Genomic DNA, 25625 nt, shown 5'->3' with positions numbered 1-25625 from the left:
TCCCTTACTCAGTAAATATTTCGTTTATTCCTCTATTTCGACCAACCCCCAAACCTTTTATCTGAGTAAGCATTCCAATTGTTACAATCTTCAACCATCTGCTTTCCGGATGAAATATTTTTTTATTAAATTTCATGCATAGATAAAATTCGACTTGCATGGGTTGCCTATCAAAATTTTGTCATAGCTATCCTTAAGGGGGGCGTATGTTTTGAAATCAACATTTCAAGGACACTTTTGTGATTTTTTGAAAGCATGGTAGAATTATTTTATTTTTAAATTGAATAAGCATATTTAGTACAATTCAGAGAATAATACACAATTTGATTTTTAAAGACACCTAGAAAAATGGCTTTTGCGGTGGACATCAGAACTCATCATTGGATCACGATAAACAAAACATTCAAAAAGATTCTATTAGCTTATAAGTTTCTCGAGGTAGCGCTAGCGAGCTTTTTTGTTTTAACGATTTTTGATTTTTGGTATCACTCAGAAGTCAAAACAAGAAGTTTTTTTGCAAAAAAGAGTGAAAATCAACATATTTATTATTGTTAAAACAAGAAATAAGCATAAAGGAAATACATATATACAAAATTCCAGGTGAATCGGTCAAGTAGTTTTTGAGTAACAATGTCTACCGCCTAAAAAAGCAGTTTTGAGAAAAACGCGTTTAAAGTTTTGTCGACTTTTATTTTCAATTTCTTTTTTGGCTGTCAAATAGTAAAGTGATGCACACCGGAATATGTTTTTGAATCGCGGAGTAATTTACAATAAAGAATTGGAACATCTGTTGAACGTTTCTCACTACGCTCAAGTGCGCTCGCTCGAACCTCCTGCAAAGCGAGTCGAGGATTGGAACATTCAACACTGCATGATCGCGTTTAATAAAATATTAATTATTTAATATCATTTAAAAGATTCTTTAATAACCTATATTTTGATATCTATTTTGATTGGTAAACAGATCGGTGCAATCACCTACATTTGCTTAACTGTTTACACTGCTTGCGCGGTAGCCAATGAACGTTAACACGTAGGCGATACATCATAGAACTATTTTATCTGTTTTAGGGTCATTCCATTTCAAATCACTCAATTTTGGAGCAAAAAAAATTTTGGACCTCCGATTTGTCTGAAAATTTGTATATAGCTTCTGCGGGACGTAAAAATAAGATATTTAAGGTCAAATAATCTTCTTCTTTTTTTCTCAAAATGTTATTTTTTGCGATTTTACAGTGATTTGGTGTTTATTTATACAAATTTGCATTTTCTATCGTAAAGTATAAATGCAAAACATAATATTTTAATAGAAGGGACTTAAAATGTCATTATATGGCATTATAACAAGTTTCTTTGATTTAAAACAAGCTTTTGATCAAATTTTATAGTGCAGAAAACGTTAAAATACCGTTTTTTACATTTTTCTCCATTCCCAAAATACATCATAATCGATTTGGCTGAAAATTTGCCCACATATAGACAAAACATAGGACTTTAAGTGGTGAAAAGGATTTGAATTATATTACAATACCAAAAAAGTTACATGCAATATTATAGTCAAAAATATAGGCGTCTACTGTAAGTACAATTAACTCGAAAATATCGACCTCACGACAAAAACTGTTAAAAAGAAATTGTAATAATTGTAAATATGATTTATTTGGAACAATTTCAGTTCCTACCATTTTTGTCGAAAAGTTAAAAATGGCGGAGATATTTAGCAAAACAGGTTCTCCTTTAAAATCAAGATGGTGGCTAACGTAACGGAGGAATTCATTCGTGATTTTAAATTTAGGCTACTGTTGACTCCGCTAAAGATAAGAAAAATAAAATTTTGGGCAGCTCGGCATTCAAGGTCAAATGCTATCCCGACTGGACTAATATATACTTTTGAGTCTGATATTACTGCATGTGAATTTTTTGGTATTGTAATATAACTTAAATCCTTCTAACCACTTAAAGTCCTATCTTTTGGCTCTATGTGGGCAAATTTTCAGCCAAATCGATGTTGATGTATTTTGGGAATGGAGGAAAATGTAAAAAACGGTATTCTAACGTTTTTTACACTTTAAAATTTGATCAAAAACTTGTTTTCATTCAAAGTAACTTGTTATAATGCCATATAATGACATTTTTGAGTCCTTCCTATCAAATTATTATGTGTTTTATTGATACTTTACGACAGAAAATGCAAATTTGTTTAAATAAACACCAAATCACTGTAAAATCGCATAAAATAACATTTTGAGAAAAAAAGAAGAAGAAGATTTTTTGATCTTAAATATCTTATTTTTACGTCCCGCAGAAGCTATATACCAATTTTCAGACAAATCGGAGATCCAAAATTTTTTGCCTGAGTGATTTGACATGGAATGTACCTTTAACTTTTTGTTTCAATAAAATTTGATTGGTAAACAAATGGTTGAAACTTGTTAAACGAAGTTTTTTTTTTATTAAGGGGGGCTTTGAAAATTATAAAATTTTAGATTTCTTTTATGATTTTAAATGCAAGTACATAACCTCAAAAATACTCTCTGACAATTTTAAATTCATTGGAGCAAAATTACCGAAAATACAGCATGTTGAATATCCCTACCTTCGACTCGCTTTGCAGCAGGTTCGCATCAGCGCGCTTGAACGTAGTGAGCAGCGGTCAACAGCTGTACCCATTTTCTTCTGTAAATGACTCCGAGATTCAAAAACATATTCCGGTGTGCAACACTTTATGATTTGACAGACAAAAATGAAATGGAAAATAAAAGTTGACAATACTTTAAACGCGTTTTTATCAAAACTGCTCTTTTCAAGACATTGTAACTCAAAAACTATTTGACCGATCCATTTCGTGAGGTGACGTCGGGCCGTCGAGATATTTTTGTTTTTTGAAGTTATACTTCTTTAGGCACGAGGGTGAATTTTTACATTCCCCGCCGCATGCGCACACGGACAGTATGGTATTAAATATTCGCTACATCTTTTAAGTTATGTAGCGCAAATAAGGTGTGCGTGAAAAGAATATATTATTAGTGCTTTTAGTAAATATATTTATTATAATTTTTATGTCTGTGGATTTGTCTTCCTCCTAATAAGTATTATTGAAAATGTTTATTTTCATTTAAAGTATCTGTCACCGAGATTGTAATTATGTCCGAGAAATGATCCACTTAATACAAAAACCGTGGTAGCAGATCGGTAGAGCATTCGGCTAGTGATCGAGAGGTCCCCTGTTCAAATCCTGACAAAGTCAGATCCTTTTTTTTATTTTAATTTTTGGTACTCTTTTTGTTCTTTCTAAAATTAGTTTAATACAATACAAAAAAACTGTTTAAAGTAGATAGGTATATTGATTTATTATATATTTAATCTAGGTATATTGATTTAATATAGATTATATTATAATAGAAGTATAACTCCTTACGTGCGTACAAAGTACACACACACATTCTTTTTTTATTTTTCATATCCAAACATTCACACTGTATATAAATGTATTAATCAATACTAATTTCTTTTTCAGATGACAATCAAAGCAGACTCCATTAACTCCTTTTCGACTTCAGAAATCTTAATCAATGGATGTAAGTCAGTTAAAATGGAAGCAAATGCTGTAGCAGACATGCGAAACTTAAGGGCATTATCTTTAAGTAAAATTGGTAACATTCAACTGGATACAGACAGTATTAACTGGTATGGATACAAAGAAAACAGCGGACAAATAGAAGAAGAACGGTTCGACATCACTGTCCCTTCTCTAAAAGTTAACGTTTATAAGAGTAACATATCCCAAATTCAAAGTCATGCTTTCGCAGGTAGAATTAGTGAAATAACTTTTGAAGATGTGAATGTTGAACGTTTAGATCCCTTGGCGTTCGTTAACTTACTACAGACTGAAAAAATATCAATAAGGGATTCAGTTTTGAGGAACGTAGGTGTACAAGGTTTTAAAAAGTTTTCGACGGAATACGTAGAGCTAATCAATGTTCATGCTGATCTAGTACCAAGTAGAGCGTTTTCCAATATCACCGTATACCAAAATTTTACCATAGAAAATTGTACCTTTGATACAGTTTATCCGGGAGGATTTACTGTATACAACCCTTTAGTGTTTCAAGTGACAAATACTAACGTCAAAGATTTAAATGGAGAAGCATTCAAAGTTATATCAAGAGGCAGAGTTATTTTCCGAAACAACAACTTTACACATATGGATGATGGTGCTCTCAGAGGAATAACTTTTAGAAAAGATATGCTGTTAGGTGAATCCTTATTCGCTTTTGATTCTAACAGATTAGGCAAACTCAGCAGTGGAGCACTGAGTGTGTCAGAGCCCAATGTACAATTCAAAAATATTTACCTGGGAGACTGTGATTGTTCAGATACCGATCAAAAAATTAAAGACAGTTCATATTACGAAGACTTACAGTGCAGGTCTAATAATGAATTTATGACAGTTAAGTATTTTAAAGCTCACATGTGCTCAGTAGCTAGCAATTATTACATTATAATAATTATAGTTTGTGTTGTTGGAACATTAGTGATAGCCTTAATTTCAGGCTTAGTATTGTATTATAAATTTGTGTATAGAGTACGCAAATATGGAGACAAAAAGAGTGAAAAGAAAGGAAATCTAAGTCTTATAGTTCCAGATGGTAGGACGTATAGAGAGACTGAATTACATGTTATAGTAGAAAGAACTGATCTCCTTACAACTGATTTGTAAATAGATGTACCAAATTATTTAATTGTAAACTAAAATATTTATTAAAAATATTTAAGTTCAATTTAGATTTATTGGCTTCCTTTGTTAATGTTATAAGCTCTTCTGTAAGAGAATTTAATATATCTAAACTAGTTCTTAATTTAACTACTCGAAAAGAGTTCCTCAAGCTTAACACTTTGGCTACTGGCTATAAATTTGAAGTTTTTTGTCAGAAACTGAAACTATATTTTGGTAAAATTCACAATATTTAATACTAAAAACATGTAAATATCAACATTTAGGTATTTTTTTGAAAAAAAAATCATGTGTAAGGGCCGTGTCAAAAAATGGTACACACAGTTTGTGGCAGAAATAAATGCGTAATTATCTTCTTAGAAACTATGTGTACCATTTTTGGACACAATGTTCATTTTTTTGCTTGACAGTAATGAGTGTCAAAAAAGCAGTTGGTACACAAAAACTTATCACTGCATGCTAGACAAGATGTTTTAACACCTTTTGTTTCTTTTATAGCAAAGTTACGTCCATTTCTAGCACTATTATTTTTATAACATCTTGTACAACGACCTCTCTGTTCCACTTCGGAAAGTTTGTGATTTCTTTCTTGGTTAACACGACGATCATCCAAATTTTTCATCTGAATATTTTGATTACGAAAAATTTCTGAGGCGATTTCTTCTCTAAATTTAGTGATACTTATCTTTTTGTTTGTTATAGCCTCGTATGCAGTATGTGCATTTATAATAGATGTGTTAACCAAAAGTTCAATTGAAACTTTCCTATACCACTTAATACCCCTACGCACTGCTGATGAATATGATGCTTTTTGATCAGAGACGTCTATAAATGATTTCACATTATTATACTGCACGATTGTGGAAGGCTTTCTCACGACACCCCTTTTTGTTGGCACGTCCACTATTTCAGGCACAGACTCCGTAGTGAGAAACATGACATCTCTTTTGTCTTTCCATTTTCCAATTATGATTTTACTGTTACTCTGTCTCATGACTAATTCACCCCTTTTTAATTTAGCCTCACTTACTACTTTTGGATTATGCTTCCTGTGTTTTCTCAGTGTGCCTATTAAATGTGTCTTTGTACAGAAGTTCGTGTGCTAAATTCACGCTAGTGTAATAATTATCTGTGCACAAAACGCGACCTGAATGTAAAAGTGGTTCCATAAGCTGTAGCACCACTTTTGTACCAATTGGCTTTTCATTAGGTGTTTGCTCTTTTCCTGTATAAATTTTAAAATTGTATGTGTAACCTTTCACTCCACATAGTTTAAATAATTTCACACCGTATTTGTGACGCTTCCCCGGTATATATTGGCGAAAGCTCAGTCGTCCTCGAAAAGGAATCATCGTCTCATCTATACACACATTCTTGTCAGGAGTATATGCTGATTGGAACTTCTTGATTAACAAATTTTGCAAGGGAAGGAATTTTTTGAGCCTATCATCTGAGGCAATTTCGTTGTTTGAGAAGTGCAAATTGGACAAAAGAAGCTCAAACCTTATCCTGGACATGTGAACAAATTTTCCAATTTCATTTTTGTACAGCATATTGGTGCTAAAATAATCTTTCAAAGTGGGTTTACGATCCAAACCCATCCATATTAGAAGACCTAAGAAAACAAAAATTTCGGATTGATTTGTGTTTCTCCATTGTCCCAATAATGCTGTTTTTGTTAATGTTTCATTTGTAATTCCTGATACTATTTTCTGTTCAGCATATCTGTTGGTTTCCTCGGCAATAAGTGATAAGATATCGTTGTCAATAAATAATTTATAAAAATGAATTGGATGATCTCCTTCCCTTTGTGCAAAAAAACTTTGGGAGAATCCTGAATCTTCCGTGAAAGTAAATGTGTTCAAATTACCTACAAAATTATAAACTCAAAACTATAAAAGTGAATACTAATTTATATATTACCTGCACAATTATTCCAAACTAGCTGACCCGGCAGACTTCGTACTGCCTCAATAGATAAGAACAAACTTTTGTAAACAATAAACTTAAAATAAACAAAAGGAATTCGTAATTAATAAACAAAAAATGCTCGATGTGAATGAGTTTTTATTATTATTTTTAATGAATTACACATAATGTTTGAAGTAATAAAATTTAGTTAGAAAAAGTTTGCAGTGCAATAGTTGCAATCTTAAATTTGTTTTTCTTATAAAGAATATAACAGCTTTATTTTATTTACATTCAAAACAACCCTGTATTTATAATTGGGTTCGGGGTTGTCCAACTATATAGGTGTTGAAAAATAAAATAAAATTAAAATTAAATATCATTAAATAAAATGAAACAAAATTTCATAAAATTGAATAAAAGTTAATAAAAATAAATACAACTGAATAAACTTAAATAAAAATAATAAATAAATTTAAAATAATAATAAAATTAAAAAAAAAATAATAGAATCTAATAAAAATAATTAAACTTTAATAAAATGAAACAAAATTAATTAAAATTAAATAAAATTTTATAATTTGCTGCTTGTTCTTTTCGTGTGCTCAGAACTTTTCTTGTGCTTGCCGTTCGTCAGAAAAGTTCGGTAGAGATATTTTTTGAAAGTTTCGAAAAATTAAGAAATTCATATTTTGCCCAAATTAAGTCCAAACGTTAAACAGTTGCACTTTTCTTCGATGAAATTTGTTGCTCGTTCTTCTTCTGTCCTCAGAATATTTCTAAGGCTTAAGATATTGTGTTTTGGACACCGATTGAGCTAGAAAAAAAATTTAGTAAGGTTCATCAAAATTAGCCAAATCGGTCCAGCCATTCTCGAGTTTTAGCGAGACTAACGCACAGCAATTGATTTTTATATATAAGATGCAAAATTTTAGATGGCTATTAAAAAATAACGGCCGAAGATAGAAAAGTGAAAATTTAGGGTTGTATTTACCTTTGCCTTCCACATCACACAAAATTAAGAGAAAACAGTTTGACCAAAAAAATAAAAAAATATATTAGGGGGACAGCCCCCGTTAAGACGTACGAATATGAAAAATACACAACAACCTATTCTCGGTCCGGTCGAATATACGTGGAAAATTTCATAAAAATCTATTCAGTCGTTCTCGAGTTACGTGTTGGTAACTGTCACGACTTTCTTTTGTTTATATAGGTGTAAAATATTTAAATGGCCATTAAAAAATAACAGTTAGTGATAGAAAAGTGAAATTTTAGGGTTGTATGTATCTTTACGTTCCACATAATATAAAATTTAAAAAAAAAGAGATTTTCCGAAAAAATAGAAATAAATATCAGGGGGGCATCCCCCCTTAAGACGCACGGGTATGAAATATAGATAATAACCTACTCCCGGTCCGATCGAGTATACTTGCACAAATTCATAAAAATCGGTAAAGTCGTTTCGGAGGAGTATGGCAACAAACACTGTAAAAAGAGCATTTTATACATATAGCTGTAAAAATTTTGGTGGCTACTAAAATGACAATATAAAACCGTATAAACCTTCCCTGAACTTCCACAAATAATTCAACATCAAAATTAGCCAAATCGGTCCACACATTCTCGAGTTTTAGCGAGACTAACGCACAGCAATAGATGTTTATATATAAGATGCAAAACTTTAGATGGCTATTAAAAAATAACGGTCGAAGATAGAAAAGTGAAAATTTAGGGTTGTATTTACCTTTGCCTTCCACATCACATAAAATTAAGAAAAAACAGTTTGATCAAAAAAATAAAAAAATATTTTAGGGGGGCAGCCCCCGTTACGACGTACGGATATGAAAAATACATAACAACCTATTCTCGATCCGGTCAAATACACGTGGAAAATTTCATAAAAATCTATTCAGTCTTTCTCGAGTTATGTGTTGGTAACTGTCACGACTTTCTTTTGTTTATATAGATGTAAAATATTTAAATGGCCATTAAAAAATAACGGTTAGTGATAGAAAAGTGAAAATTTAGGGTTGTATGTATATTTACGTTCCACATCAAATGCAATTAAAAAAAAAAGAGTTTGTCTGAAAAAATAGAAATAAATATAAGGGTGGCAAGCCCCCTTAAGACGCACGGGTATGAAATATAGATAACGACCCACTCCCGGTCCGGTCGAGTACACTTGCGAACTTTCATAAAAATCGGTTAAGTCGTTTCGGAGGAGTATGGCAACAAACACTGTAAAAAGAGCATTTTATACATATAGCTGTAAAAATTTTGGTGGCTACTAAAATGACAATATAAAACCGTATAAACCTTCCCTGAACTTCCACAAATAATTCAACATCAAAATTAGCCAAATCGGTCCACACATTCTCGAGTTTTAGCGAGACTAACGCACAGCAATAGATTTTTATATATAAGATGCAAAACTTTAGATGGCTATTAAAAAATAACGGTCGAAGATAGAAAAGTGAAAATTTAGGGCTGTATTTACCTTTGCCTTCCACATCACATAAAATTAAGAAAAAACAGTTTGATCAAAAAAATAAAAAAATATTTTAGGGGGGCAGCCCCCGTTACGACGTACGGATATGAAAAATACATAACAACCTATTCTCGGTCCGGTCAAATACACGTGGAAAATTTCATAACAATCTATTCAGTCGTTCTCGAGTTATGTGTTGGTAACTGTCACGACTTTCTTTTGTTTATATAGATGTAAAATATTTAAATGGCCATTAAAAAATAACGGTTAGTGATAGAAAAGTGAAAATTTAGGGTTGTATGTATCTTTACGTTCCACATCATATGCAATTAAAAAAAAAGAGTTTGTCTGAAAAAATAGAAATAAATATAAGGGTGGCAAGCCCCCTTAAGACGCACGGGTATGAAATATAGATAACGACCTACTCCCTGTCCGGTCGAGTACACTTGCAAACTTTCATAAAAATCGGTCAAGTCGTTTCGGAGGAGTATGGCAACAAACACTGTAAAAAGAGCATTTTATACATATAGCTGTAAAAATTTTGGTGGCTACTAAAATGACAATATAAAACCGTATAAACCTTCCCTGAACTTCCACAAATAATTCAACATCAAAATTAGCCAAATTGGTCCACACATTCTCGAGTTTTAGCGAGACTAACGCACAGCAATAGATTTTTATATATAAGATGCAAAACTTTAGATGGCTATTAAAAAATAACGGTCGAAGATAGAAAAGTGAAAATTTAGGGTTGTATTTACCTTTGCCTTCCACATCACATAAAATTAAGAAAAAACAGTTCGATCAAAAAAATAAAAAAATATTTTAGGGGGGCAGCCCCCGTTACGACGTACGGATATGAAAAATACATAACAACCTATTCTCGGTCCGGTCAAATACACGTGGAAAATTTCATAACAATCTATTCAGTCGTTCTCGAGTTATGTGTTGGTAACTGTCACGACTTTCTTTTGTTTATATAGATGTAAAATATTTAAATGGCCATTAAAAAATAACGGTTAGTGATAGAAAAGTGAAAATTTAGGGTTGTATGTATCTTTACGTTCCACATCATATGCAATTAAAAAAAAAGAGTTTGTCTGAAAAAATAGAAATAAATATAAGGGTGGCAAGCCCCCTTAAGACGCACGGGTATGAAATATAGATAACGACCTACTCCCTGTCCGGTCGAGTACACTTGCAAACTTTAATAAAAATCGGTCAAGTCGTTTCGGAGGAGTATGGCAACAAACACTGTAAAAAGAGCATTTTATACATATAGCTGTAACAATTTTGGTGGCTACTAAAATGACAATATAAAACCGTATAAACCTTCCCTGAACTTCCACAAATAATTCAACATCAAAATTAGCCAAATCGGTCCACACATTTTCGAGTTTTAGCGAGACTAACGCACAGCAATAGATTTTTATATATAAGATGATATTAGGATTAGGATTATTTAAAAAATTATCAGGTTCAGAATCGTTGTTGAGAGATTCTAGATCAGATTCGAATTCTAACTCTTGCCCATCACTGTTAATTTCTAAATTAGAGGAAGAAGAACACGAATCTTGATCATTTGGATCATCTATATCCATAGTATCATCATCATCATCTTCACTAATAAACTCATACTCCATTTCACTCATATTCTCGGCTATTTCACGTAATTCAGCATCACTTAATTTTTTATTTGACATTTTAAGTACTAATTTTAGAACCGTAAACACACAAGACTAATATTGCACAAACAACAAGTTTCTGCAAGTCAGAAAATGGCCATAATATGCCATCTGCTGAAGGAGTCTCAAACTGCTCCGCCATAATTTTAAAAAATCGGTCATAGTACAGCCATCTGTTGATTAAGTCCCAAACTGCTTCGCCAGAATTTAGCAGTAAACTGTAGGAACCTAGATACGCATTTAAAACCATCAGAACTGTGTTCACCAAATGTACACACCGCTTGAAACATTACCATTTCATGTGACCAAATTTGGTACACGCAGTTTCTGGTAAACATCAACTGTGTACCAGAAATGGTACACACAGTAGCCAAAGTGTTAAACATAGTATTTTCGAACCAAAGTTTAATCACAATTTTCATCGCATTCCTGCCTCGTCACACCAAATCAAGGCCGTACTGTCTCAAAGGTGTGGCAATATTGTGAAGCTAGAAACAGTCGACAAGCCTTTATTGAAAGCTTATCATCGGGTTTGCAAATACCAGGGGACAAAGGACGGAGACTTATTTTAATACACGTAGGTAATGATTTGGGTTTTTTAAATAACGGCTTGTTACTCTTCGAACCCAAGAAATCTAATGATTATCCTGAAGAAATGAACCAAAGGGGAAAGTCTCAGAGAATTCATAAACACGCACATTCCGGCCTCAACAATTCTGAACGATGCAGATAGGCAAACCAACATACATAGGCGTAACCAGGATGATCCTAAGGGGGGGGGTTACAGCTACCTGAAAGGGGGGGGTTACAACTACTGGAAGGTCTCTGAGGGCTATGGTGTTAAGCATATAGAGCTCAAAGTACATCCCAATGGGGGGGGGTTACAACCCCCAAAACCCCCCCCTGGTTACGCCTATGCCAACATAGCCCAAAGTCCGACTAAGCCAAGTCCTGCAAAATGGGAAATAGCCACAGTAATCACAAGACTAAGCAGAGTTAGATGAGCTGTAAATAAACTTCAGCCATATAAGTCTCCAGAGACAGATGGCATATATCAGGCCGGATACAAAGAAAATAGCGGACAAATAGAAAAAGAACGATTTGATATCACTGTTCCTTCTCTAAAAGTTAACCTTTATAAGAGTATCTATATCACAAATTCAAAGTCATGATTTGCAGATCGAATTAGTGAAATAACTTTTGAAGACGTGAATGCTGAACGTTTAGATCCCTTGGCGTTCATTAACTTACTACAGACTGAAAAAAATATCAATAAAGGATTCAATTTTGAGAAACATTATGGGGGTATAAAGTTTTAAAAAGGTTTCTACGGAATACATACAGCTAATCAATGTTCAGGCTGATCTAGTATCAAGTAGAGCATTTTCCAATATCACTGTATATCAAAACTTTACTATAGAAAATTGGTTGAAAACCTTTAATACAGTTTATCCGGGAGGATTTACTGTATACAACCCTTTGGTGTTTCAAGTGACAAATACGTCAAAGAAATGGAGAAGCATTTAAAATTATATCAAGAGGCAGAGTTATTTTCCGAAACAAAAACTTCACCTTGATGGATGATGGTGCTCTCAGAGGAATCACTTTTAAAAAAGATTGGGCAGAAATAGAAAAAAGAATAGGTAAATCCTTATTCGTTTTTGATTCTAACAGATTAGGAAAACTCAGCAGTGGAGCACTGAGTGTGTCGAAGCCCAATGTACAATTCATAAATATTTACCTCTGAGATTGTGAATGTTCAGATACCAATAAAAAATTCAAGACAGTTCATGTTACGCAGGCTTACAGTGCAGGTCTAATGATGAATATATGACAGTCCGTGGCGTAGCTGAAGATTGGGGGCCCACCGCGACAATTTTTGTGGGCCCCCATATTATAAACATAACGACACCAAATAACAGTATAATTACTAAAATATGTGTAAACGACAATATTTGGCCTTTCTTTAATAAGCCTTCATGATTTAGTGTTAATAGATTTTTTGGGAATAGACATGAAAACCTATTATACATGTCTCTTAATCCGAAAAACCTATTAGTAAGTTGTTGCAGTATTATATCTAAATTTACATTGAAAGCATGAACTTCAAAACTTTCTTTGCTATAAGTTATTTTTTCGTCGCAGCTGAGATCATCGTAAATTTTTTTATACGTTTTATCCGTTTATTTATAAATTCTGATATAATACCCCACTATTCTGCTATTACTGCTGCTTCTGCTAAAGTTTCGGAAAAAGAATTTCTATTTCTCGAAGATTATCACGAGTTTTTTCAAAAAGTTGAAGGGCGACCGTTAACTCCGCCTTTTCAGATTGCAAAAGTTTTGATGTTAATTAAGATTAGTAAAGTGTATTTTAGATTGAATAGTACCTAATGTTAACGGCAAATTCAAAATTATTCATATGCTCTAATAATGCATTAGCTTCTAATTTTTCATCGTTTTTTTTAGATAGCAATGAAATTTTCGTTAAAGATTTCATTACTTGTCGGAGAGCTCGACGCAAAGCCGTAACATGTCTAGATGACCACAGGTTTCACATAACTTTTTAAGTGTTGGCAAACGCGATGAATCCAAAGTCATAATAGTACATAGTACATCCCAACTTTTAATACTTGTGCTAAAAACATATAATCTCTTAATCATACCGTAAAAAAACCAACTCCTGTTAGGGATGGTCACAAGCTCTGCTGCACTTTTTGTTTTATATTTTTGATAGCTTTCTGGGCTCTGCTACCCTAGGTATTTCTTCCACGCTAACTTTTTTAATTTGACCTCTTCTTTTATTTCATTACTCCACCATTTTGTGCACTTCTTGTTTTTATTGTTTATAGTCATTACGCAGATTTGCTTGCCTCCATCTAGGAGTGCTTCTTTAAGTTTTTGCCAAGTTTCTTCTAAGTCATAGTTCTGGTTTAAATGCTTTTGTAGACTATTGTTTACATAGTTTTTGTATTTCTGTGCTATTTTCTTATCTGCTAGTTTATATGACTTAATAGCTGCATTTGTAGATTTTTTGGGGTTTTGTCTCTTTTTCTCAGTTTCCTTTGAGTTAGTTTTTGTTCGTTTCCTATGCTTGTTCGGGATACTACCAAGTAATAATCGCTATATATTTCTGCTCCCCTTCGCACTCTGACATCTTTAATATATTGTCTTAAAGATCTGTTCACCAATACATAATCAATAATAGATCTTTCTCCTCTGCTTTTAACTTCTCTGGTGAATTTATGCACATCTGTATGCTGAAAAAACGAATTCATTATTAAAAGATCATTCTCTCTGCAAAAGTCTATAATACGTTCTCCATTATTATTTCTTGTTAGTTCTCCATATTGCCCTAGTACATCCGAGGAGTCGTTGTCTTTTATGCCTACTCTACCATTAAGATCTCCCATTACTATTGTGTTCCCTTCTGCGCTGTCTATAATCTCTGTCGCCTTTTCCCAAAAAATGTCCTTGGTCTTCGCTCTTTCGGTATCATTTGGTCCGTATATGACAAATATATTAAGTAGCTTCTTCTCGTCGGTTGTCATCCTTATTTTCAAGATCCTTTCGGTGATACATTCCCAATCCTTAATGCTGCTAGTCAAATTTTTATTGATTAAACAACCAACCCCTTCACTTGCTCTTTCTAATTGCGATACTCCGCTGAGGATTAAAAAATGGCCATTTTCTAGAAACTGTGTGCTCTTGCCCTTTCTTTTTGTCTCTGTTATACCTAGTATGTCTATTCTAGCCTTATCAAATTCTTCTGCAAGTTCTGTCTCCTTACCGTTGAGACCTCTTACGTTCCAAGTTCCTATTGTCCATCCTTCGGGTATTTTGGTCTTTTCAGTTGCAGTTGTTTCTATACTTTTGATTTTGTTGTTTGCAGCTGTTCTGTGTATTTGTAAACATTTCTCATCATTCTTACAGTTTAAGTTTCTATCCTGATCGTTGCATATTGCTTTATTTCTACTCGTGTCCTTGTTCATTGCCTGTTCCATTATCGTTTTTCCATTGGCGCTTTTTATTAGTTTTTTGATTTTTCTATCTTATCTTCTTTATTATTCCATTTCCATTCTTCATTATTTACCCAGAGTTTATTTGTACCAATTTTTACCTCATTACCTTTATCTCTCTCTTCTCGTGCGATCATCCGGATAGTTTTTTGTATTTCTCTTTCTCTCATTGTGGTGTCATTGTTGATATATATTTTTTCTTCCTTGTAATTTTTTAGCTTGGACTTATTCTTCATGACTTTGATTTTGTCTTCCTGGTCTTCTGGTTCAATGAGACAGGTTTTTGTTCCCAACTTGTATGCATTTTTTATTTTGACCTCAATTTCCATATGTCCTTTGAACAAATTCAGCATCGCCTCTTTTATTGCTCCTTGTTCATAGGTGTCTATTGTTAATCCATTCATTACTACGCTGTTCTTCCTCCGTTGTTTTTCCATAAATTCCATATTTTCCTTTATTTCTTTCAATTCCTCTTTGATTTCCTTGTTTTCTTGTTTAAGGTGTTTGTTCTGAAGATTGGGGGCCCCCGGCGACAATTTTTGTGGGCCCCCATATTATAAACATAACGACACCAAATAACAGTATAATTACTAAAATATGTGTAAACGACAATATTTGGCATTTCTTTAATAAGTCTTCATGCTTTAGTGTTAATAGATTTTTTGGGAATAGACATGAAAACCTATTATACATGTCTCTTAATCCGAAAAACCTAATAGTAAGTTGTTGCAGTATTATATCTAAATTTACATTGAAAGCATGAACTTCAAAACTTTCTTTGCTATAAGTTATTTTTTCGTCGCAGCTGAGATCATCGTAAATTTTTTTATACGTTTTATCCGTTTATTTATAAATTCTGATATAATACCCCACTATTCTGCTATTACTGCTGCTTCTGCTAAAGTTTCGGAAAAAGAATTTCTCATTTCTCGAAGATTATCACGAGTTTTTTCAAAAAGTTGAAGGGCGAGCGTTAACTCCGCCTTTTCAGATTGCAAAAGTTTTGATGTTAATTAAGATTAGTAAAGTGTATTTTAGATTGAATAGTACCTAATGTTAACGGCAAATTCAAAATTATTCATATGCTCTAATAATGCATTAGCTTCTAATTTTTCATCGTTTTTTTAGATAGCAATGAAATTTTCGTTAAAGATTTCATTACTTGTCGGAGAGCTCGACGCAAAGCCGTAACATGTCTAGATGACCACAGGTTTCACATAACCTTTTAAGTGTTGGCAAACGCGATGAATCCAAAGTCATAATAGTACATAGTACATCCCATCTTTGAATACTTGTGCTAAAAAACATATAATCTCTTAATCATACCGTAAAAAAAAACCAACTCCTGTTAGGGATGGTCACAAGCTCGAGCTTCGCTCGGCTCGGCTTGTTTGACAAGCCGAGCTTCGAGCTCAAGCCGGTTTGTTTCTTGCGAGCCGAGCCGAGCTTTCCTCAGCGAGCTTGTCAATATTCTAGCTAATGCTTCTATTTCGAGCTCGGATCGACATTCCGAGCCGAGCTAAAGATTGTTAAAAGCTCGGATCATCAACACATAGAATTATAGTAGGTTCAGATTATGGGATGCACAATGAACATAGGAAGCTGTTTTTTCAATGTCAGTTATGCGCCTTTGTACGCCTGAATATACACCACTCATAACGCTTACCCCAGCATACCCCTTTGCTCTGAAGTTGTGTAAAGAAAGGTGCTTTGATTGTATAAATTTTAAAATTTTATTTAGAAGACCAAACTTTGGTCCAAACTGCAAATGAATACCAAAAAACTTTCAACATCTTCTGCTTTGGAAGGTAAATTATTTTCATCACAAGTTAGCTTTACATATCGAAAAACAAAACTAAGCTGATCGTGTTTTGAAATATCTTGAGTGATATCAAGAATTATTTAATAAAAACAACTTTTTTAATTAAATTGATCAATTTGTTTTCAGTTTCTTGAGCCAGTAAATTTATAACTTCGTTTTGTATTTGGGGGCTCAAGTAATTTGTTTTTTAAGTTATTGTTTTTATTAATTAATTTAGCTAAAACAGGATCATATTTAGCTAGTAAAAGATCCACCGACAAAAAATTAACTTTTTGGGATTCACTTTCATCTAAACTAGCAACATGTCCACGAAACGCTAAAAATTGCATCCGGAAGAGTAAGAATTACGTCAATTATCCGCTTCATTACTTCCTTCCAAATTCCCTATTTTGATGCTTATTAGGAAAATATGTTTTGGTCCCTAATTTAAAGAAAGTAAAAGTATGAAGCTTGAAGGCTTTAAGGGGCCCCTCCACCTTGCAGGCCCTGCGGGCCTGTCAGCTACGCCACTGATGACAGTGAAGTATTTTAAAGCTCACATGTGCTCAGTAGCTAGCAATTATTACGTTATAATAATTATAGTCTGTGTTGTTGGAACATTAGTGATAACCTTAATTTAAGGCTTAGTATTGTATTATAAATTTGTGTATAGAGTACGCAAATATGGAGATAAAAATAGTGAAAAGAAAGGAAATCTAAGTCTTATAGTACAAGATGGTAGGACGTATAGAGAGACTGAATTACATGTTATAGTAGAAAGAACTGATCTCCTTACAACTGATTTGTAAATAGATGTACCAAATTATTTAATTGTAAACTAAAATATTTATTAAAAATATTTAAGTTAAATTTAGATTTATTGGCTTCCTTTGTTAATGTTATAAGCTCTTCTGTAAGAGAATTTGATATATCTAAACTAGTTCTTAATTTAACTATGTATTCAAAAAGCATTCTTCAACATTCTAGTATTTGCGAACCAACTTTTAATCACAATTTTCATCGCACCCCTGCCTCCCCAGACCAAAATCAAGGCCATACTGTCTTAAACCGGTGGCAAGATTTTGAAGTTAGTAACTGTCGACAACACTTTATTGAAAGGTTATCATCGGGTTTGAATATACCAGCGGTAAAAGGGAGGAGGCTTATATTAACACACATATAGATCTGTAGTTCTATATAGTTCTATAGATTGTGAAATAGCCACAGCAAATCAAAAGGCCGAGTAGAATTAGATTAGCTATAAATAAATTTGGGAGAAAAACATCTTAAAATAATCTGCTATGCGGACCATGCAATACTAATCTCTCAAAGTGAAGATGATTTATAACGTATGCTGCACCAATTCAACATAATCGCCAGAAAATTTAACATGTTAATTTTCTCAAAAAAGACAAAATGCATGGTTATAACAGCAGATCCAATAAGATGTAAATTAGAGCTGGAAGGTCAGATAATAGAACAAGTGATGGAGTTTAAATATCTAGGCATCACACTATCTAGCTACGGAAGGCTCGAAACAGAAGTGGAAGATCAAGTGAATAGAGCAAACAGAGCCGCAGGTTGCCTGAATGACACAATATGGAGAAATAAAAATATTGGAAAAGAAATGAAAGGCAGAATTTACAAAACAGTCATCAGACCAATAATGACATACGCGGCAGAAACACGACCCGACACAGAGAGGACAAAAAGATTGCTCGAAACAGCGGAGATGAAAACCCTTCGAAAAATCGATGGTAAGACTCTATGGGACAGAACTAGAAGTACAGATATACGACGGAGATGCAAGGTGGATAACATTAATAACTGGGTAAGAAACAGAAGAATAGAATGGAATGACCACATAAGCCGAATGACAACAAATGGGGTAGTCAGGACAGCGAGAGACGGTTTCCCAATAGGAAGACGATCAGTGGGAAGACCACGAAAACGATGGAACGACAACTTACTAGAGGCACATTGAAAACACAGACAGAATCATGTCTATACAAGAAGAAGAAGAAGAAGAAGAAGAAGAAGAAGATAAATAAATTTCAGCCTTTTAAGTCTCTAGGGACAGATGACATATATCCAATACATTTGTATATGGGATTAGAGTTGTTGATACCAAACATATGCAAGCCCCCAAGCCAGTTTAGTATGGGGGCTCGTACCGGAAATATGGCAAAAGGTTAAAGTCATGTACCTACTTGCCTAAAGTAGGTAAAGTATCAGACCTAACACCAAAGTCATATAGACCAATAAGTTTATGGACTGTACTATTAAAAACGCTGGAAAGACTTCTGGATAAGTACATAAGAGACGAAGTGCTACAAGATAATCCTCTAAGAAATCGTCAATATGAATACCAACCTGGTAAATCTGCGGAATCAGCGTTGGATCATATAAATAGGCTTATCAAAGTTGATAAAGGACAAAAAGAGAGCAATGTTTGCTTTTTTGGATACTGAAGGAGCATTTAATGATGCTTGTACCATCTCTGGTTAAACCAATGAGTAGACGAGGCACACGATATGCAGATGGATAAGGGCATCCCTGGAGAATAGGATAGTAATATCCAGTCTGGGTAAAGCAACCATCAAAGCAATAGCAGGTGGAGGCTGTCCACAAGGAGGAGTTCTGTCACCTTTACTTTGGGCAACCTTGGTAGATGATTATCTAAAAATCTGTCTACAAAAGATCTTTGTTGTATAATGGTCATAATATGATCATAATATAATGGTCATAATATGAGTCATAATATGTCATAAGGGAAATGAAAAAGTAGATTAAGTGACCAAACAAATCTCATTTCACCAAATCTCACCAAACCGGAACCCTTCTGCGGTGTTGAAAAGGCAGGCAGTAACTAGTAACAAGAACGGCTACAAGAAAAGCTCACAAATCCCTGGAATGGTGGAGGAATTTACCAGAACAAAGACAAGTGAAACAATCAGGTCAATATAGAATATTATCCAAAATTTACAACATACTTAATAAGCAACGACAGGAAAACAATAAAAGCCTTAGTAGGTATGTCAACACGGCACTGTAAGCTGAATAGGCAGTTGACGCTAGTAGTCATTGACAAATCAGCCTTTGCTAATGCTTCCCTTAAGTTTTCTGGGTGTTTTTGAACCAATGTTTGTCCTCTATTTGTAATTCACTTACTCTGTACCTTAAGGGGATAGGCGCAAACTTTCGACTCCAATGATACTTAAATGGGATTCATTTTTCTCGAATTCTGAGAAAACTAATACCTAAGTATTTTTTAAAAAATTAAACGCAGAATGAAAGATTACGTTATTACTGAGGGCCAAAAGTCCCTGAAAACTTCTATAATGTTTATTTTAATACATAAGTTACAGGTGTGAAAAACTAAGAGAAAATTTATTGTGATTTTTAATATCAAATATCTCATTCTAAAGAAACTTTTTATTTATTCTAAGGGACTTTCGGCCCTCGGTAATAATTTAGTCTTTTATTCCGCGTTTAAATTTTTCAAAAATATGTATTAGTTTTTTCAGGATTCGAAAAAAATGAACACCATAGCGAACATTCGCTATCTTGTCATACAACGCACTCAGTCGAACAGAATGTGCTGACAAGACAGTGACAATTTGACACGGCTTCGGGAATATTTTGAGTTGTTTATTAAATAATATTGATATAGTATTTGATAAATAATTGATTTAAGACGTGAAATTAATAAAAAGTTTTCAATCTAATAGCACATAAAAAAACACTAAAAATATTACTCTACATCCTACCAGATTGAAAACAATGGGAACCTTCTCTGGTTACACCTCCGAGGCTTCTAAAATTTGCAAGCCATAACGGATGCTGAGACTAAAGAAGATGAGGGAATTTTACAATTTATAATTCACGTCCCATCTGCTCAGCGCGGTAAAGCTCCAACGAGAATGGTTCCCTTCGTACTCCAATCAGAGTAAACATGTAAATCAAAAATGAATAACCATTTTCAATTTCGTTGCAACACGAAACTACAGCCGCATCATATTCTAGTTCAATCAGAGAGTGCAGCAAGCACCTCTACCGGTTTCGAAACTTATTAGTCTCTCATCAGGAGACACATATGCTGCTCTCTCTGACCCAACCAGGACAAAACCCGGCATGCAGTCACGGATTGCAACGAACGAAATGGCAAGTAAGCCCTAGCGGCAACTGCTAGCAAAAGACTAAGTTTTCAATCTAAAAGCACATAAAATAACACTAAAAATATTGAAAACAATGTCTTTAGTCTCAGCATCCGTTATGGCTTGCAAATTTTATAAGCCTCGGAGGTGTAACCAGAGAAGGTTCCCATTGTTTTCAGTCTGGTAGGATGTAAAGTAATATTTTTAGTGTTATTTTATGTGCTATTAGATTGAAAACTTAGTCTTTTGCTAGCAGTTGCCGCTAGGGCATCCTTGCCATTTCTTCTGTTGCAATCTGTGACTGCACGCCGGGTTTTGTCCTGGTTGAGTCAGAGAGAGCAGCATATGTACCTCCTGATGAGAGATTAAGAAGTTTCGAAACCGGTAGAGGTGCTTGCTGCACTCTCTGATTGAACTAGAATATGATGCGGCTGTAGTTTCGTGTTGCAACGAAATTGAAAATGCTTATTCATTTTTAATAAAGTTATTTATTGTTTATTATTTATGGAAGATCCCAAGCTGAGAATACACCAGGATATATTCCGTGATTCAAGTATTTTGTTGTTAAAGATGTTCAAAGTTTATATAAGCATTCCATAGTAACAATATATTATTAAAATAATCACTTTATCACTTTTCCTCTTTTCTCGATTAACTATTAGTTTTAATTGCATAGCATATAAATTATTATAATCGCTGAATACATAGATAGTGAAAAAAAAAATATATTAATTAACTGAATTAATAATTTAAGCGATCATACAAGTAGCAGTTATCCAAGAACATTCAAAAGTCATCTTTAAGTTAGTGGTGACAATGTCATTGTCAAGTAATGTTTATGTACATATCCATATCAGTGAGAATTTTACTACACGTAATTTGCCGTGTAAAGAAAGAAAAAATAGCGAGTCGTAAAATATTTGCGCCTGCGCTCTTAATGCGGAATTTACTTAATGCTTGTAACATTTTGTGGTTGGAACCACAGTCTGCAGCTAGTTTTGTCTTCGATTGATTACCATCGTTTAGTGATAAGAATATAGTCTATTTGGATTTTGTATTGTTCTCCAGGCTACGTCCGTATCGATAACCTTCGCGGATTAAACAGATATTGCATTTTTAAAATAAATTTTATTATTTCTATTGGGCTGTCCGTAATTGACAAAGGAACTGAAAATTGACCGATTTTATATTTGAGTTTCGACCAACCCTGTATATCAAAATGGAACATTTCGCTATATTAATAATTTTTAACAATAGTAGACTAGGTATATTAAAAATCGTTTCAACATAAATAGAGTTTTTGATGTCAAAGTACAATTTGTGATGTCAATTATACAGTGTGTGAATGTTGCTATAAAATTAATAAAAAAAACGTAATTATCTTTTAAACTACCCTGTATAATATTACAAAATCTCATATTTTAAGAAAGAAGACATCGAGGAGAATCCAATATTGTAAAAATATACAGGGTGTTCCATTTAAGAAAACGAAGGTATAAGTAACTTCCGGTATAACCGAAAGTAAAAAATAGATAAAAATATTTTCTTATAGTTCACTCTTCAAAACCCTTAAATTTAAACTTTCAGGGTTCAGTTACCTTTAGTTCTCGAGATATTTAGCTAATAAACTATCAACAATAAGGACTACTCGCAACCGAATACTAAATTTGGTTATCTGTATCTGTTATTGTTACTATTTTTATTTTTAAAATTCAAATGAAATGTACATACTTTTCAAGAGTACAATGTTTCATTCAACTCGTATAAATAATACAAACACTCACCTGTAGGGCAGCATACCGTCCAAAGCTTGTTGAACCGTAGGAGGTGAACTAAGGGCCAATCCTTTGGACAGAAGTGATCCGTGTTTGGAAAAGATATCAGAGGCTACGTTCTCAGCAACTTCCATGTCAACGTCAGCTTCATCTGCAATTAGATCGGATAATAATATATTGCCTTTAAGGGGATCGGAGCAAAATTAAAAATTTTGACGCATGTCAAAATTTTCAATGTGTTTTAAATGTATTCATTTTATTCGAATCCTGAGAAAACTAATAAGTATTTTTGAAAAATTAGACTACTTTATTACCGAGGGCCGAAAGTGCTTTATAATAAATAAAAAGTTTCTTTTGAATGAAATATTTGCAATTAAAAGTCACACTAAATTTTCTCTTTTATTTTCACCCCTGTAGCTTATTAAAATAAACATTATAGAAGTTTTTAGGGACTTTCGGCCCTCGGTAATAACGTAATCTTTCATTCTGCGTTTAAATTTTTCAAAAATATTTATTAGTTTTCTCAGGATTCGAAAAAAATGAATACATTTAAAACACATTAAAAATTTTGACATGCGTTAAAATTTTGCATTTTGATCCGTTCCCCTTAATGCAAAGCGATTTATATACACTAGTGGCCAAAATATTGGAAACTTTACAAAAATTTTTATTGATTTTCAGGCAACAGTCGTTTCAAGATCGTGATTTATAATATAAATCACGATCTTGAAACGAGTGTTGCTTGAAAATCAATAAATTTTGTAACTATATTATAATTTATCAATACATACAATAATTACATTTGGGTCTCATTATTTTGCTTAATATTTCATGTATTTCTCACCATATATCTGTTTCTAACCTAAATTAACCTAGTTAGTCTTTAATTACAAAAAATATTAATAAAAATTGAATTTAGTAAATATTTTGAAATGACAAGGTTGTTCTGAAGCTATTTTGTGGCATTTCTCTTACCCTCTACTTCATTATTGTACTTGAGCCCATTATTGCTTTTATTTGGGGTGTGAAAGCCACTCCTTCTCGGAGGTAAAAAAATACTTTCAAGATAAGTCCGGAAATGGACAAATTGCCTAATTTTAAGCAACTTTTGTTCTATAGAGTTTTTTCACTCAATTTAATACCTTTCCAATGTCGCCGGCACTTCTCGGTGTCGTCCTGTTCCGTTGTATGATAAACTAGTCAATGTTTTTTTTTATATCAGACGGTTCTTCAACGTGCCCCGTAAGACAGCCGTGTCATCTACGTCCCGTCGTAACATAAATCTGTTGGAATCTAATAGTCAACTATAAATTATTATTATTGTTAGCTTTGCTTAAATAAATATACGCAGTCTTCAAGGGACCGCCTCCGACTTCTCCGCCCCATTAATTCGATACACTCTTGCCTAAAATTGCATAAAAGTATCATGTTACATGTGAATGTGAGAACTCTATGTGTTATATTTTTATTTTGTATTAAGATTCAGTCTGTTAGAATATTTTGTAAAGCAAACATCTTAATTTCTTTGTTTGTATTATTGTAATAATTCGGTTCGGTTAAAATAAACACAGTTTTTATCTTTTATTTGTACCTTTTATTATCTTATATTTCTAATAAAATCAGCCCTTATACATTTCCGTACTTATCATGAACGTATGTTTTTTCACCTCCGAGAAGAGGTGGCTGTCACCCCCCAAGGTAAAAGCAACCAACGGCATTAGTCCATTTTTGAAGTGGAGGGTACTTAACTAGAACCTAAATCCCAATGTTCATGCAATTCGGTGGTGACACTGAAAATTACACGGTATCGCCGTATTTCACGTTCATTTACCTAATAATTACAAATCATATTACAAATTTTTTTACAAACCTCCATTTAGCGGAAACAGAATATCCTTTTTCATTAGACTTGCGGCACACATTCCTCCCAGAAACGCCAATTCACCTTCCAAATGTTTTAGTTCGTTCAGATTTTGAAAATTATCCTGAGGCCACTCATACCCGATCACCAGACACTTGAAGCCGTAGGCACAGAGACGTTCGTCTTTCAGATAATCAGATGCAGTTTCCAGCGAAAACAAAACTTCATTTCCAGGTAGAGTTACCGAGTTGGTAGGCCACTGCAAACTAAACAGATTTTTTGTGAAAAAAATGTACATGAGCTTTGTTTGGTACACGACAATTAGACCGAAATCATTAGACCGAAAGCAGTAGACCGAAAAGCACTTTACCGAAACCTCACTAGACTGAACAGCATTAGACCGAAATGGTACATAAATTAAAAAAGATTGCAGTAAATTATGCTAAGATTTTGCATATCTGTCTTTTTGTTTATTGTATTTTTTTTACAAGAAATAATACGTAGCCAGCGTGTACCAGACCAGTGGAGGACGAGTATAACAATACCTATACACAAGAGAGGAAACAGCAAAGACCCTAGCTACTACCGTACCATCACCTTGCTGAGCACAACTCTTAAACTCTTTAACAAAAATACTTGCCAATAAAATAAATGAAGAATACACAATTAGTGAGGAACAACAAGGTTTTCGGAAAAATTGGTCCACAATAGACGCCATATTCATAGCCAGACAAATTGCTGAGAAAATACTGGAATATAATAAACCTGCATTTATGTACTTTATAGATCTGACTAAGGCCTTCGATTGTGTAAGATTGGAAGATGTGCTAAGATTGCTAAAGGAGAAAAATCAGCCTAACAAGATGATAAGGATAAATTAAAGACATTAATACGAAGAACAAAACCAGAATAAAAGTCGAGAATGAGCTAACATCGGAAGTAGAAATCAACTCGGGAATCAGACAAGGGGATAGCTTGAGCCCATTGCTTTTTAATTTAGTCATGGACAAAATCATAGAAAACATTAAAGGTACTGGAAAAGGATATAAGATGGCGGAAAAACAAATAAAAATCCTGTTATGCTGACGACGCAATCTTAATCTCCGATAACGAGGATAACCTACAGCGAATGGCACAAACTTTCAATACAGTGGCGAAGAACTACAACATGAAAATATCAACAGCCAAGACAAA

At 33.5% G+C, this 25625-nt stretch overlaps 2 protein-coding genes across 7 annotated transcripts in view; one reads left to right on the top strand and one right to left on the bottom strand.

The window, feature by feature from the left end:
* LOC126889925 (uncharacterized) overlaps window positions 1–4781 on the top strand; it is a 64252-nt gene extending 59471 nt beyond the window's left edge. For all 3 annotated transcript variants that reach the window (XM_050658665.1, XM_050658666.1, XM_050658664.1), the window contains exon 3: window positions 3518–4781. In XM_050658665.1, the coding sequence (XP_050514622.1) occupies window positions 3518–4720 (1203 nt within the window). In that variant the 3' untranslated portion in view covers window positions 4721–4781. The remainder of the gene's footprint in view (window positions 1–3517) is intronic.
* Window positions 1–25625, bottom strand: part of LOC126889923 (E3 ubiquitin-protein ligase MYCBP2) — a 743799-nt gene that overhangs the window by 550413 nt on the left and 167761 nt on the right. For all 4 annotated transcript variants that reach the window (XM_050658657.1, XM_050658658.1, XM_050658659.1 and 1 more), the window contains exons 23-24: window positions 24441–24697; window positions 22580–22721 (exon numbers count right to left, since the gene is read on the bottom strand). In XM_050658657.1, the coding sequence (XP_050514614.1) occupies window positions 22580–22721; window positions 24441–24697 (399 nt within the window). The remainder of the gene's footprint in view (window positions 1–22579; window positions 22722–24440; window positions 24698–25625) is intronic.

Source organism: Diabrotica virgifera, chromosome 8 (assembly GCF_917563875.1).
Source record: "Diabrotica virgifera virgifera chromosome 8, PGI_DIABVI_V3a".
NCBI lineage: Eukaryota > Metazoa > Arthropoda > Insecta > Coleoptera > Chrysomelidae > Diabrotica > Diabrotica virgifera.
Note: the sequence above shows the minus strand (reverse complement) of the source record. Positions and strands in the feature narration are given on the sequence as shown.